This window comes from Rutidosis leptorrhynchoides, chromosome 8 (assembly GCF_046630445.1).
Source record: "Rutidosis leptorrhynchoides isolate AG116_Rl617_1_P2 chromosome 8, CSIRO_AGI_Rlap_v1, whole genome shotgun sequence".
Classification (NCBI taxonomy): domain Eukaryota; kingdom Viridiplantae; phylum Streptophyta; class Magnoliopsida; order Asterales; family Asteraceae; genus Rutidosis; species Rutidosis leptorrhynchoides.
In genome coordinates, this window is record NC_092340.1 from 97,098,127 (window position 1) to 97,114,476 (window position 16,350).

The window sequence follows — 16,350 nt, forward strand, 5'->3', positions numbered from 1 at the left end:
TATATATATATATATATATATATATATATATATATATATATGGGCAAGATCAATGGGGAAGTAACCAATCGGGGGGAAGCAAATATTTTATTTTTTCGTTTATTTTTTTTTTTTGGAATTTTTTTTTCCGGCATCAAGATCACACGAAAATATGAATATTTAGAAAAGACACTTCGTGATGAATGTTATTATTTAGGCGAAAAAACGATCGACAAAAATAACATTCAAGATAATATTGTTTGTGAACAATGTGAACGTTTTTTTTTTCTTCATGTTTTGTGAAGTAAAATTTAGCCCGATTTAGAGTTTAGGGTTTAGGGTTTTGGGGTTTAGGGTTTGGTGTTTTGGGTTTATGGAATAAACCCAAAACACCAAACCCTAAACCCTAAACCCTAAACCCTAAACTCTAAACCGTTCGTGTTAAAAACTCAATCTAAATCTTAAATCTAGACCCTAAATCTATGCCCTAAACCCTAAATTTCTAAACCCTAATATCTAAACCCTAATATCTAAAACATCAACATACGCTCGAAAAACACGATAATTGTTATATATTACTTCTTCGAGTGTTTTTCCGCCAAAATAAAAACATTTATCACAAAGTGTCTCTACTAAATGTTCATATTTTCATCCAATCTATAATGTTCGTGAACACAATTTTTTCAAAAAACGAAAAAAAAAAATTGCTTCCCCCGCTTGGTTACTTCCCTCTTGATCCTACCACTATATATATATATATATATATATATATATATATATATATATATATATATATATATATATATATATATATATATATATATATATATATATACCTACAATAAAAGTAAAATAAGATAGCAAGTACAAGGAACAACTAAGAATAAAAAAGACGCAGTTCACTATGACTTGAAATAACATAGTGTCAAGATGATTATAAGACACTTTTAGATTACTCTATTTGTCATATATTTATTGTCTAATATTTTTTTTATGTTTTAAATTAATACTCGTATTTATAAAAAAATATAGTGAGGTAAAGTTTCTAATGTATGCATATAAGATAACATGATAGATAAAAAGTAAAAAGTGAACGTACAAAGTAGATACAAAATACAATAATGATAAGAATAATGATAAGAAGTGAACCTATAAAGGACATACAAAATACAATAACAATATATTTAAAACTGCATGTTTTTTTGTTTTTTTTTTTTTTTATCTTGTGACGATTAATATGAAACGGGAGAGTAATAGTACCTTGGTATAAATACTAGTATAAATAATTAACATGTCATCAAAAACTAGATTATCATGATTCTCTGGTTCAATAGGCTAGACATCCGTTACAAAAATAGAACACAAAGGACAGCACATATAGGCTACTATGAAATAAATCATGAAATTCTTGCAATTCATGTGTTATTACTGATCACACAACGCAAGTCATGTGTTTATTACTGATCTCACATCACTAACACTATAATATTGAGGCACACCATTAATCTGATACAACATACTTCTAAAACTGCATGCTTATGACACTAATGAATGAATAATAATGCTGTGATCTTTCACACCTTCAGGCACCTCTGTGTTATGTGCCTGAGTGTAATGCATACAAATTAAATCCATATCCTGCTTAGAGCTAAGCACTTATATATCAATTATTTATTCGAACATTAATTAGAGATCCAATAATACACTTATACACATCCAAATCAATTAATTATTCAAACATAAATTACAGATCCAAATTGAAAGTCTAAGACCAGCCCTCAAAACCACTTTACTCGCGGAACGGAGTGAGATCAATTTTGTATTGCTGCTTTCCCTTGGTAACCCTCTTTAAGAAACAACCAAAAAGAATGTCAATATGATTCTAGAGTAACTAACGGAAACTTATTTCTAATATGCTTTAGCATTTGTATTCTCGAGTTTTATTTAAGCGGAAAGGGATGAGGTGGAAAGGGATGGAGAGAATAAGGATGGAGAGGATAGTAACATAAAATAATTTATGTGTATTCTTGAGTTTGAGTGAAAGTAAAGGAAAAGATAAATAACTACTTATATTTACTACTAAATAAATAAAAGCTACTCACGATATAACATAAACAAATATAATTAACTAGTCAAAAAAATATATGCAAGTGTAAAAAAAAGCATATGTAAACGGAATATTATTGATTGTTTAACAATTAATACGATTTATTTTTAATATCTAAATCCAATTTGTATTATTAAAATTAAATATAAATAATTGATCTGATACAATGTCGCTCCAATTTTTGACAAAAGGATTGGTACTTGATGCCTATACGATAGCCGGTGAAATTTTTTTATGAGTGAAAATGGCAGATGTGATGTGAGAAGCTGCAAGTAGAAAGTAATCCCTTCAAATCATGTCAAAATTGGGGTGATAGAAATCAAGGTGAAAAGCCTATATGTTTTCCCCTCCAACCCTCTCCTCCCCTCTCCTTTCTATCATAAAAAAAACTCAAAAATGCTTGATTAGTGTTTTCTCCTTCCCTTCCCTTTCCTTTCTTTGCAAAAATAAACTCGAGAATACAGCGTAATTCTCTAAAAACTAAAATTCCAAAACGAATAACCTACTTACTCATCAATTTTTATATTCGTATTTTGAATGACAACTCACACACCGACCTACTCTACACCTTTTGTTCCAAGTTAGACTTGAACCCACACCCTATAGGTTAATTGGTTACCATGATACCGCTTAAAGAAATTCATGTTGACCCATACTCATCTTGTTACTTAAAGTAATAATATGGGTAAGAACTTACAGCAATAGCCATGAGCTCTTCTAGCAGCTCCTCAAAATGGCGTAAAGGCTGTTTTCATAAGCAATAAACCTAGTCAATCAATTTTTGAATAAATAAACACAAAATATTTAAATGCCTTGAAATATACCCATTGAGTAGGACCATCAACTGGAGCGTTAAGTGGATCATCATGCACCTGATTTAAGATATAATGTGCATTAATAAGCAAAAATAAAAAATAAAAAATAAAATTTTTTTACAGAAACATAAAGGTGTTGCAGATACAGATAAACTTATTTCTTACCTCCATGAAAAGTCCATCCACTCCTACAGCAACAGCTGTCCTTGCAATGCAGGGGATTAATTCCCGTAGACCCCCGCTAGCAACACCACCACCTTCCAGCTGTTAATAACGTCATAATGGAATATCAGTAAGATACAATCTGTATGAGATTAATACATCTTACGTATATAAAATATGGTCACCTTTTTACCAGCAGGTTGTTGTAATGCATGTGTGATATCGGCTACCTGCATTACATAAGTAAAATCCGAAACTTCTTATCGAAATTATATGGTTTTTTTTTTGGGTTGATGTTAATGTACTTACAACAGGACAATTAGCTTCTCGCATCCACTCGAAGTTGCGTGGATCAACAATTAAATCATCTGACAATAATGTTAGCAAATATTAACTTGCATTGTCAATTTTTAGGCACAAGTTACAGAAATAATGAAGTTATATTGACTCACTGTATCCAAACATGGTCCCTCTCTCACAAACCATAACGTTTTGATTTCCAGCCAATCTAACTTTTTCTGCAGAGTTGGTCATGACCTGCAAAAGCAACAGATCAGAAACTTATGCATGACGAAAGGATAACTGGTCAATGAAGTCAACTGTTAATGATAACTTACATACGGAGCACAAAACTGTCCTTTTTTAATGTTCACAATTTTCCCGGTCTTGGCAGCTGCAACTAGGAGATCAGTCTATGAAGAAAATTTAAATAAACTGTTAAACTTTCACCTCAAGAAAAGGCCATGTCACATAAGGAACAATATAAATATAAAGACATAAAATTTAGACTAAATGAAAATGTATTTATAATGATGGCACTTGGACATAATTGAACATTTGAGTAGATAAATGTTACCTGTCGGCACAAAAAGGCTGGAATTTGAATTATATCTGCAACCCTGCCGACTGCTTCACACTAGTAAAGATCAACAACCACATAAAAGGTCAACTATCTAAATAAGTACCCTGGTATTTTGAGCAAAAAGGGTGTTTTTTATGACCCTGAGATGTTCGTTATAACAGTACAATACTACTATCCTCTAGAATAGATGCCGACATAAAGTGGGTTCATTAATACGCAACTTGCCCTTTATATAAAATTGTAACTTTTTAGATTACGTGAAGACAATACAAGTCAAAAAGTCAAATCTAAAGAGGAAAATTTTTACTAATTACCTGGCTAGATTCATGGACATCAGTCACAATGGGCAAGTCATAAGTTACTTTCACCTTTTCAAGGATCTGCAATTGACCAACAAGACAAATCAAATACAGTTAAAGAAGATGATATATTAGACATTACTATTTTGCTTGCTAGATCATTAAAATGCAGCACATTACCTTTAATCCCTCGGCTAATCCTGGACCTCGGAATGATTTTGATGAAGTTCTGTTAGCTTTGTCAAAACTCGACTTAAAAACCAATGGCAATCCAAGTCTGCAGAAATGTAAGCAACATATGCATCTTATGTGAAACGATTTTCGAAGCAAATAACTGGAAATAAACAAAATCCAAGAGAAGAAACAGAAATAAATAGTTTTTTCTTTTTTAACAGCAGTACGGGATCAACCAGGGGGACTTAACCACCCACGCGTTCATCTCCCTGCAGTTAAATAACCCGCCCCCAACTGCTGCCCAGGAGGAAACCCGGCCCAATCCGAGGGCATGGGTGGTAAAAACCCCTCCCCCACTGCCCCCGCAACGCGATGTGCGAAAGGCACCCTTGGGTGGAATTCAAGGGTAAAGGGGCAACATTGTGTGCAATGCTGCACCCCACGGGAGTCGAACTCCTGACCTTTCGCTAAGAGAGGCAAGAGAGGTAGACCACTACCACATGAGCTACAACACAATGTTAACAGAAATAAATAGCTGAATGATAAAAGCATAAACAAACGATCCTTATTCTATCAGCCAGACACATATGCTTATTACAGTAATTAATACATAGACTGACGTACTTTGTAGTGACCGCCTTAATTTGTTTCGCCATATGTAAGATATGTTCCTCAGATTCGATCACATTGGGACCAGCTAACACAAAGAACGGTTGCGCTTCCTGTTAAAATTTTGATAACACAAGATAAAATAGCTGATCATCAAAACACAATGGTATTCACAATCAAAATATTGTGATTTGTAGCATCAACATGTATGGTAATATGCTGTTGTAAGTCCTAATTTGACTGAAGAAAAATGAACATTACGCTCTATAATCCAAAATTAGGTTTAAATACTTAACAATGTCTATTATACGGATCATATTAACCTAGTAGGCAGTAGCACAACAGTAAAATTTCAAATTCGATTCAATTAGTATAATAGTATACCTTAAGCTGGTTGTATAGCACAGTTGATGAGTCCATTGTACAAATAGATAACGAATAAATCTGTAAATTAGAAAAAGTAAATCGTCATTGATATAATAAAAAAATTAAAAATGAGGAATATAATCTATGGTGTGGATGATGCTTATGAATGTGAATCTGAGTTGTAATGTAATTAGATTGGATATATTCATACCTTCAAATTAAGCTGAACCTAGGAATGGAGATCGCGGTGGTGGTGATGGTCACTGAGCGAGTGAGTGATGAATTGGTGAAGATGAGGTCAGTAGTCAGTACTAATTGATTGTTGTCGGTTTTTTTGGTTCGGGTCGGGTCGGGTCGGGTCGGGTGGATTGACCATCAAATTTAAATGGAATTTTATTTAGTGAAGGTTGTATTTTTAAAAGGTATTTAAGGATGTCTTGTAATTCAAAAGGTATTTAACATTTGATAAAATTACATGGACCGTGTGGTTTGCAAAACATTCAATGAATACTTCAAAGTTGATTTTTTACTTGGATAGTCTAGACATTTGCACGTTTTTATATGAATACTTTAAATTTAAAACATCTGCCCTGTTACGTTATGACATGTACTTGACACACGAGAGTAAAATAGTCATTTTTCATCTTTGTTCTATTTTCATTTTAAACTTCATCTTATTCCCATTTCTTATCCATTTCTAACCAAACTTGTAAATCTTAACTAGAATTAAAACTAACTAAAACTCATTATTCATCATCGGGTATTTCAGGATTTTTGTGTTAACTTTCCCCTTAAGTTGGTTTGGTTTTTTATCGGATTTAATTTTAATTTATGATTTGTAAATTAGGTTAATGATAAAAATTAGGGTTTGGTATTTGATTAAGAGATGAAAATGGAAATGGAGTTAAAAAGACAGGAACATGTAAGATGACAAAAATATGTTTATGTGCATGTCATGTGATCTCATTTAATAGAGAAAATTAATTAATGGGCTGTTCAAAATTGCACTATCCATTCAAAATGTGTAAATTTCTCGACGATTGAAATTAAATATCAAATGTAGACTATCCATAAAATATTTCACAAATCACAAGGACTATCCGTATAATTTTGTATTCACATACTAACACATATATTCTCACTTTTCCAACTCAGTAAAAAATTGAAAATGTCACATTATAACTATAACTATAACTGTTACTTCAAACCAACTTATTTCCTACTGTACAAAATATCATACGTAATCAATGGGTTTGTTATTTTTACTTTTTTTGTTAATTTTGTATTCACACTTTAAGTTGTCATTACAATAATAGAAAAAAAACTATTCTTTCTTTTGAGCAAATGTATATCACAAGTCACAACAGCCAAATAAAATTATAAAATTAGTCCTACTCTCGCTTTAAAGTGACCAAAGTAAGCTATGAGCGTGGCACATCTAAGTTTTTCATGACACATATATTCATAAAGGTCGAATCATCAACAAGTGAAATAACTATACGCGCAACGAATTGTTATAATCTTTACAAAAAGCGCGCTCATCATGAAAAACTCAATTTTGAGTGAGGCTTATTCATTTTATTTACCAGTTATTTCAGATTTTCAGGAGTAGACTGTGTTTCTTCAGATGATATTTGTGTAGTTCGTTCAGATGTAAGTCAATGTAATAAGTCACATAGATCGTGGGGATCTACTAAAGCAGGTTGTTGGATTGCATCAATTGTAACTTTAAGAAGTGAAAAATTTGATGTCAGAACTCATCCATCCGATTATTTCTGTAGTAATTTATAAAACCTGTTCAAACATGCTTAGGATAGTTGCCTCCTTCATTTCCAAAGGAGTTTTGGTCACTAGAACACTAATCTTGGTTAATCACGCCTAATGACACCTTAATGACGATTAAGCCTAGATTAAAGATAACGCATAAGTGTTATAGGAAAACATGTACATTTAAAATGTATCTAGACATACTTAGAATGGTCACCAAGTCCCAACCAATAGTTGCTATTTCCTTGTACATGTGTTGGATATTAATGTATGCTTATACATTAATCTTGCAAATGCCACTTTGCAAGTAAAACTTACTTACTCTTAAGTTAATGCTATGTTATCACTATATGCTTAATTCTAAGATTACCTAATAATCTCTTGCTAGTCATTACATGAATATCACTTGACTACTTGCTATTAGTACATGTGTATTATTTGACTATGTGTTAAATGCTAAATGATAAGTAGTTAGTTAATATGAATATGCATCTATCTTGTTATGCTATTTGTTACAAGATTGAACTAGTATTTGGACCACTTCAATATATGCATGTGTTACTTGGATAAATTTTAAAATGTCATAATCTAGTATTCCTAAAAGACAAACATTAACACACTTAGGTTTGCTTAAGTCTAAAATTAAGTTTATGAATAAGACTACTGAGTTCTTGTATTTCCAGGTGTGTGGGACTATCCTAATGTTTATAAGTATTTAGTAGCAGGTTATGCTACTATTACATTGGCTTACTCACCTGAATACTTAGTATATGATATATTGTGCTATATTATGTGACTTGTTGTGGCCACCCTGGATGCCGACTACGGGTTAGTAGTCTGGTAGTGATATTGCCGATTGCAGATTTTGTAGCGGCAACTGGCTTACATGTGGGGCAGCTATGGTTTTGTAGCTATGCCAAATTTGTAAGTTGGGCAAGAGGCAGGAATGAGTCTTTCTGGTTCAGGAATTACTATTCGCGTAGTATAGTTGAATGATGCACCACCTGTATCTGGATACTATGCGAGGGCGACAGTAATTGGAATTATCGGTATACTCCAGCTTGATCAATTGGAGTTAAGGGCCTGGCCAGGCCGCCGATCCTCTTGTTATCAAGACCTTGTTTGTGTATTGGCTAGCTTGATGCTATATGCTTATACCTGTTAGGACTGTACCATTCACTTAGCCTTGTGCTAACCCCTCACTTCCTCCCATGCAGGTAGACTTGTATGCTAGGATTATTATTTAAAATATATCTCTATATATAAATAAAGTATATTAAAAATAAATATCAAATGAATGTAATACTCGTTTAATGTTCCGATTGATATTAAGTAAGTTAAATTCAAACATATGTAATTTTAAAATAAAAGGTGATCCAAAAATGAGTTCTATAAATTTTAGGCTTATTAATAATATATTTAGAAGTTATTTGTTTAATTTTAAAATTTTTTATATTTTACTTGGGGTTGGGAGTGAATAATTAATGTAATTTTTATTTAATATTTAATGATCGAATTTTATACCATAATGACCAAAATAAATAAATATAGTTACTTTAAAAATATGGGATTTTTCTGAACACTTTTATCCGTCACTGATTTCGCCCGATACACAATCCGTGAAAACTGTCGGCACATAATTCCATTTTACTCGGCTGCTAACTCTGCTAAATGGATTCATTCCTTGACTTTTGTGTAGATTGTTATGAGTCAAATTTATTATTACATTATTAGTTATTATTAATTATTATTAATATTATAATTATTAAATTACATTACATATACATTGCATTGCATACAGAGTGTAATCACCACAAGGTCCACAATCGTGTTTTAAGTTCTAATTCTTAGATTATCATGTACAACCTCACCACCTTTGCTACAACCTTTAACCACTCATCTTTTCTCTTCCCATTCCTTTTGAGTTCGGCAGCCACATCCACCCAATTAACTACTACAACCGTTCGGTTTTTCATTTCTAACCCACCATCCTCTTTTGTTTCAATCACCAAGCAAACAACCAATTATCCTCACTATCTTACATGAAATGTGCAACAACATAAAATCAACAAAGATCGGGCCTAGGTTTCTTTCTAATCCATATCGAGCCTTTTAGATGATCTCTAAAGATTTTAATCTCACAACAACCTCGTAAATCTTCAAGGCTAATGTATTGTAGTCTTACCATACTAGAACAACCATCACTACTCTCGGCCTTTAACACCTCCACCATTCTCCTCAATCACTAACCGCCACCTCCTTTGAAACACCACGACCCAACTGTGAAAACCACCATGATAACCGCCATCACCTTCCACTACATCATCTTACTCTATATATATTTACATATATATAATGATATATACAAACGGTTACTGCTCGTGATCTTTGATTACCAACGGCTGTAATTTTTTTTTCCTGGCCTTCTTTCTCTTCGATGTTTACACAGCATACTTGCTGCACTATCGTTTTTTGTTTTTTTTTTTTTTTTGTTGTTGTTTGTTTTAATCACCACACCCACCAAGCCTTTATAAAACCCCATGTTGGCTGTGTAAATGATTTAATAAAGTTAAAGCTAGTGGGAAATGTGATAATGTTAATTCACTAATAAAAGCCATTTTGTTTTATTTTTCGGTGCTTGTGGTGGGTCAAGACAAACATACACTCATCAAGTGGTTTTATTTATATGTGCCGAGATCTGCAAAACATATCGGAAAAAAAATGAGTTTGAAGTCTGCCTCACCTTTTAAATTCAAATTCAAATTCCAATTCATTTTTAATTTTTATTTTTTTTTCTTCCTTAACCGAACTCTTCTAAATCAATTCATGGATATTATCATGTTGGGCTGTTTTTCTGTTGGGCTTCTGTTCTTCTTGTTGGGCCGTGACCCAAATTCAGTTCCTTTTGGACTGTTATGATGATATTAATTAGTAACGTAAGTGATGATGATGATAGTTAGAGTATGATGATGACAAGGGTTACGGTATTGTTAATGATAAAATGATTATGATGATCATTAAGATGATGATGATGATGATGCTATAGATTGATGTTGATTGGAGCAATTGAGTTCTTGAAAATGAAGAAGGAAATAAGACAGAAAAAGAAGTGTTATATAAATTTAAAATGGGTTTTAATCAAAAAAGAGTGAATGGAAGAATGGTTAGGGGTTTGGTGTTTAATCGAGAGGTCGTGGGTTGAGCCTGGGCTCTTGCATTTCTTTTAGAAAAAGAAGAAGATGAAAACAAAATAATGGGTTCTTTAAAAAAAAGAAAACTGATTTGCGGGTTAAAACAATTTGGATCCATATTATATCAGGAAATCACAAATGGAGTAATGGTTAAGGATGTTATCGGGTTAGCGGGAGGTCGCGGGTTCAAACCCGTACTTGTGCATTTTTTAGGACTACTTATTTGAGGTAGTTTACTTATTACTCATTATTATTATTATTATTATTATTATTATTATTATTATTATTATTATTATTATTATTATTATTATTATTATTATTATTATTATTATTATTATTATTATTATTATTATTATTATTATATTATTATTATTATTATTATTATTATTATTATTATTATTATTATTAGTACTATTATTATCATTATTATTATCATTATTATAAGTATTATTATTATTATTATTACTATCATTATTATTATCATTATTAAGTAAAAGCATTATTATTATAGATATTATAACTATTATTATAAATATTTTATTATCATTAAAATTATTATCATTTTTGGGATTATCATGATTTTTATCATAATTAGTATTATTTTTATCATTTTTATTATTAGCATATCAAATAAAGATTTTCTATCTTAAAATATATTTATGACATAAAACATAACTATACTAATATTTTTGTAATAAATATTATTTAGTAATTTAAAGTATATAAAAATAAATATATCTTATTAAGTTACTAATGAAACATGTAATTTATTAAAATAACATTTAAATCACTAATAATATGAAAATTTGTTCGATTACAATTATATGTGTTAATCTATACATAAATGATATAGGTTCGTGAATCCGAGGCCAACCTTGCATTGTTCAATGTCGTCATATGTATTTTTACTACAAAATACAGTATTGTGAGTTTCATTTGCTCCCTTTTAAATGCTTTTGCAATATATATTTTTGGGACTGAGAATACATGCGCTGCTTTTATAAATGTTTTACGAAATAGACACAAGTACTTGAAAATACATTGTATGGTTGGATTACTATACCGAATATCACCCCTTCAAGTCTGGTAACCTAAGAATTAGGGAAATGGCCCCTAATTGACGCGAATCCTAAAGATAGATCTATGGGCCTAACAAACCCCATTCTGGAATTTGGAATGCTTTAGTACTTCGATTTAAATGGTGATTGCGATTGCCAATATTTATGGCATACTTGCGAGTATGCGGGGGATATTCTATATGCATTATGTTAATGTCGGTTACCAGGTGTTCATCATACGAATAATTTTTATACACTTGCGAGTGTAATGTTATTTATGAAAAAGAGAATCTTGTGGTCTATTATATAATTGGAAATAATTGATTATGATAAACTAATGAACTCACCAACCTTTTGGTTGACACTTTAAAGCATATTTATTCTCAGGTATGAAAGAAATCTTCCGCTGTGTGCATTCGCTCATTTAGAGATATTACTTGGAGTCATTCATGGCATATTTCAAAAGACGTTGCATTCGAGTCGTTGAGTTCATCAAGAATATTATCAAGTCATTTATAGTTGGTTATATTATGAAATGTTATGCATGCTGTCAACTTTCGATGTAAAGAAAGTTTGTCTTTTAAAAACGAATGCAATGTTTGTAAAATGTATCATATAAAGGTCAAATACCTCGCAATGAAATCAACTATTGCGAATCGTTTATAATCGGTATGAACGGGTCCCTTCAGTTGGTATCAGAGCGGTGGTCTTAGCGAACCAGGTCTTGCATTAGTGTGTCTAACTGGTAGTTGTTTAGGTACATTAGTGAGTCTGGACTTCAACCGTGTCTGCATGTCAAAAGTTTTGCCTATCATTTCTAGTCGGAAATCATCTGCTTATCATCCTTAGGAAATCACTTTCTTATAATTCTTAGTCTAGACACATTTTACTGCTTTGATTGCATGAATAGTGTATAGACAAATTCATATCTTAGCGTATCTGCTAATCCATATCTTAGCGCATCTGTTACTGTAGACTTTATCTGACACGTTTCCTTAATTCCCTCCGTAATTTACGGGATCTTCTGTACTATAGACAGGTGTTCTATGTAATTAGAATATCATCTGATATCCGAAAATCATTTCATATCGAAAACCCTTTATCTAATCGTACAAAATGGAACTCGTCATTAGTTCAAGTTGTGACGACCCGGGAATTTTCGACTAAATTTAAGCTTAATCTTTATATAATTTCGATACGATAAGCAAAGTCTGTAATATTGAGTCTCGAAAACTTTGGAACTATGTTCATATATTCAATTACCTTCGACCAGTTTCGACGATTCACGAACCCTTAATTGTAAATAGATTAGTGTGTATATATATAAATTGTAATTGAAAATATAATTTGAAATATTATATGTTATTGCTATTAAAATTTAATTATGTAAAATAAAATAACAATAGGATATTATAATGATTATTATTTAAAATATATCTATATATATAAATAAAGTATATTAAAAATAAATATTAAACGATTGTAATATTCGTTGATGTTCTGATTGATATTAAGCAAGTTAAATTCAAACTTATATGATTTTAAAATAATCGGTGATCCGAAAATGAGTGATATTAATTTTAGGCTTATTAAAAATGTATTTAGGAACTATTTGTTGAATTTCAAAACTTTTTATATTTTACTTGGGGTTGGGAGTGAATAATTAATGTAATTTTTATTTAATAATTTATGATCGAATTTTATACGATAATGACTAAAATAAATAAAGATGTTTACTATAAAAATTTGGGCTTTTTCTGAAACTTATAATTCGCCACTGATTAACAACGGAGTACGAAATTCAGTCCGTAAAAGACGACGGCTAATGTATTCACATGTTTTTATTTTAAATTATATTATTAATATTATTATATGTATATTTTCTGATTTCAATTGATTCGTGTATTGAATAGAATGATTGAATATGTAGTGTGTTTGTTTGATCAACTTTACAGCTATGTATACATATATGGCGATTGTGATAGATAGATACTTTATGCCATTTCATCCGTCACCTTTCCCACAATTTCAATTGTATATAATATACATAAACATATATTCAATCTATCTAGACATCTATCTGTTTAGTTTCAACTGCAACCAAAAACCAAACTACTATTTGATCACTATTACATTTTGTCTCTGCTTGTTGTTTTAATCGGACACAAGTATCACTTACTTGATTCCAATCAACACTTAATATCATATTATTATTATTAATTATTATTATTATTATTATTATTATTAGTATTATTGTATTAGTTGTATATCTATATAGAAAGTGAGAGATGAGTTATATACTTGAGAACATCACGATCACCACCACTCCTTCAAGTGTAACCGGCGGCCACTTCATCACCCCAACACTCACCATTGATTTTCGGCAAACCACCATTCGACAACCATCATTCATCACCTTAAACCCACTTTCATTACATCACCCACTTCGCCATCAAAACCCATTACCACGAGCCACCACCGCCATCTGCCATCTTATAGCAACCATTGCATCACCACCGATCACCTCTAACCGTCCTCCATCTCTTCTCTCTCTACATTCACCATTAAAACGATCGTGAAGCCACTATTGTTTTTCTTTGATTGTTACCCTTCTAACAACCATCACCACCCTCACCAACACAACAAACACCACCACTCGCCACCTGTTATTGCTGCTGTAAACAACCGAGAACTAACACCCATTTAACCACCCAACAACCGCCACTCCACCTTATCACCTTGAAACAACACCCTAATCATCACCTCTTGTATTTCCTCTCTATGATTTCTAACTCCCATGATCGACCGTAACTATCCATGCTTCTATTTTATGATACTAATGGGTTAAGGCCCAAGTTTATTAAAAGGGAAACCCATTTAACCACCGTAAACTACTACTCCTGCTATGCTATTTTTGCTTGTTCTCCAGCCCCAAACCACCACCCTCGTCTACCTCAAAAATCACCCAGCTATATACGTATCCCTCTCTTCCTTCTTGTTTTCTTTTTCGTAAACTCAAGACTAAACCCGCCACTATTCATCATCACCTTCATAAATTTCTGCATTTTTTTTCTGTTTCTACTACAGTTAAAATCACAATGAACCATCATGAATCACTACCATCATCAACAGACTGCTCGATCATGGTTGTTTCCTGCTTCTGATCGGATACAATATAAACCCACAAAACTATATTTTTTTCCTTTTCTTCCTGCCCGCTTGAACTCCTGCTACTATACTATCGTGATACTTGCTACTGCAGCTCGTGGGTTATTGTTTCTGTTATTGTTCTAAGGTTTAAACCCAACAAAACCCGCTACTGTTGCTGCTTTATATTTTTTTTTATGTCGATAAAGATGGATGTGATGATGACGACTTTTGCTTTCTGTTTCCCTTTTCCTTTTCGCTGCTACAGCTCAAATTGTGTTCCTTTGGACTCAATGAAACTTAAACGATTTACTGTTGGGCCGTGTACTTGATAATTGTTTTGGGCCGAGATCCATTGAAAACTTTTGTTGGGCCGAATGTTAAGAAGAAGAAGGGAGGATCGGATAGACAGACGAGTTATATGTATTTTTAAGTGAATAATATTCAGAAAAACGAGCTTGTTCGAATGGTTAAGAGGGTTAGCGGTGAGCGAGAGGTCACGGGTTCGAATCCAGCTTGTTGCAATTCTTGTTAAAATGGTTTTTTTAAAGGTAGTCTTTATTCTTAAAAATATTATTATTATTATTATTATTATTATTATTATTATTATTATTATTATTATTATTATTATTATTATTATTATTATTATTATTATTATTATTATTATTATTATTATTATGTTAATTGTTATTATCCCTAATATTAAAAACATGATTAATATTATCACTAATATTAGGATTACTATCATATTTATAAATATTATTATCATTATTATTATTATGATTTACATATGTAGTATTGTCGATAATACCACTACTATTATTAAAACGACTATCATTAATAAGTATTGTTATTACTAAGAATTGTTATCATTATTATCATTTTCTACAAAAATTATCATTTTTATTAGTATTATTATAAATAGATATTTTTTATATAAAAATACATTACAAATATATTAACCTCACATATTACTATATTCTATCAATAAAATGTTATTAATTAAACTATATATATATTTTTATCATAAAGACCCTAATGTAAAGTTATTATTTTTATAAATAAATTATTAAACTACCTTAATAAGAAATTATCTTTAATATTAATAAATGAATTAATGAAGCATAAAACAATTATATCACTAATAATAAATATATAAATTTGTTTGATTACCATTATATGTGTTAATATATATATAAATGGTATAGGTTCGTGAATTCGAGGCCAACCCTGCATTGTTCAATATAGTCATATGTATTTTTACTACAAAATACATAAGGTGAGTTTCATTAATCCCTTTTTAAATGCTTTTGCAATATATATTTTTGGGACTGAGAATACATGCGCAGTTTTTATAACTGTTTTACGAAATAGACACAAGTAATTGAAACTACATTATATGGTTGAATGATCGAAATCGAATATGCCCCTTTTTATTAAGTCTGGTAATCTAAGAATTAGGGAACAGACACCCTAATTGACGCGAACTCTAAAGATAGATCTATCGGGCCCAACAAACCTCATCCAAAGTACCGGATGCTTTAGTACTTCGAAATTTATATCATGTCCGAAGGAGGATCCCGGAATGATGGGGATATTCTTATATGCATATTGTGAATGTCGATTACCAGGTGTTCAAACCATATGAATGATATTTTTTGTCTCTATGCATGAGACGTACGTTTATGAGAAATGGAAATATGAAATCTTGTGGTCTATTAAAATGAAGGAAATGATTGTTTATGATTAACTAATGAACTCACCAACCTTTTGGTTGACACTTTAAAGCATGTTTATTCTCAGGTACAAAAGAA

The 16,350-nt window shown here is 31.3% G+C and overlaps 1 protein-coding gene across 1 annotated transcript; it reads right to left on the bottom strand.

Moving 5' to 3' along the window:
• Window positions 1-1,448: 1,448 nt before the first annotated feature.
• Window positions 1,449-5,654, bottom strand: LOC139861666 (2-dehydro-3-deoxyphosphooctonate aldolase 1). Its single transcript, XM_071850124.1, has 14 exons — window positions 5,585-5,654; window positions 5,392-5,451; window positions 5,023-5,120; window positions 4,405-4,501; window positions 4,240-4,305; window positions 3,920-3,979; window positions 3,681-3,755; window positions 3,516-3,600; window positions 3,373-3,431; window positions 3,249-3,293; window positions 3,067-3,165; window positions 2,911-2,958; window positions 2,784-2,831; window positions 1,449-1,825 (listed from the first exon to the last, which is right to left on the bottom strand). Exons 2-14 carry the CDS (start codon window positions 5,425-5,427, stop codon window positions 1,769-1,771), a joined length of 873 nt encoding a protein of 290 aa, XP_071706225.1. The 5' UTR covers window positions 5,428-5,451; window positions 5,585-5,654; the 3' UTR covers window positions 1,449-1,768.
• Between the last annotated feature and the right edge of the window lie 10,696 nt (window positions 5,655-16,350).

Bases quoted from the DNA above. Each gene is read 5' to 3' on its own strand.
- LOC139861666 (XM_071850124.1), bottom strand. From the start codon at position 5,427: ATGGACTCATCAACTGTGCTATACAACCAGCTTAAG. The intron at 3,166-3,248 runs GTGACCATATTT...CGTTATTAACAG, and splicing joins AACAACCTGCTGGTAAAAAG to CTGGAAGGTGGTGGTGTTGC. The intron at 2,832-2,910 runs GTATATTTCAAG...TTATGAAAACAG, and splicing joins TTGATGGTCCTACTCAATGG to CCTTTACGCCATTTTGAGGA.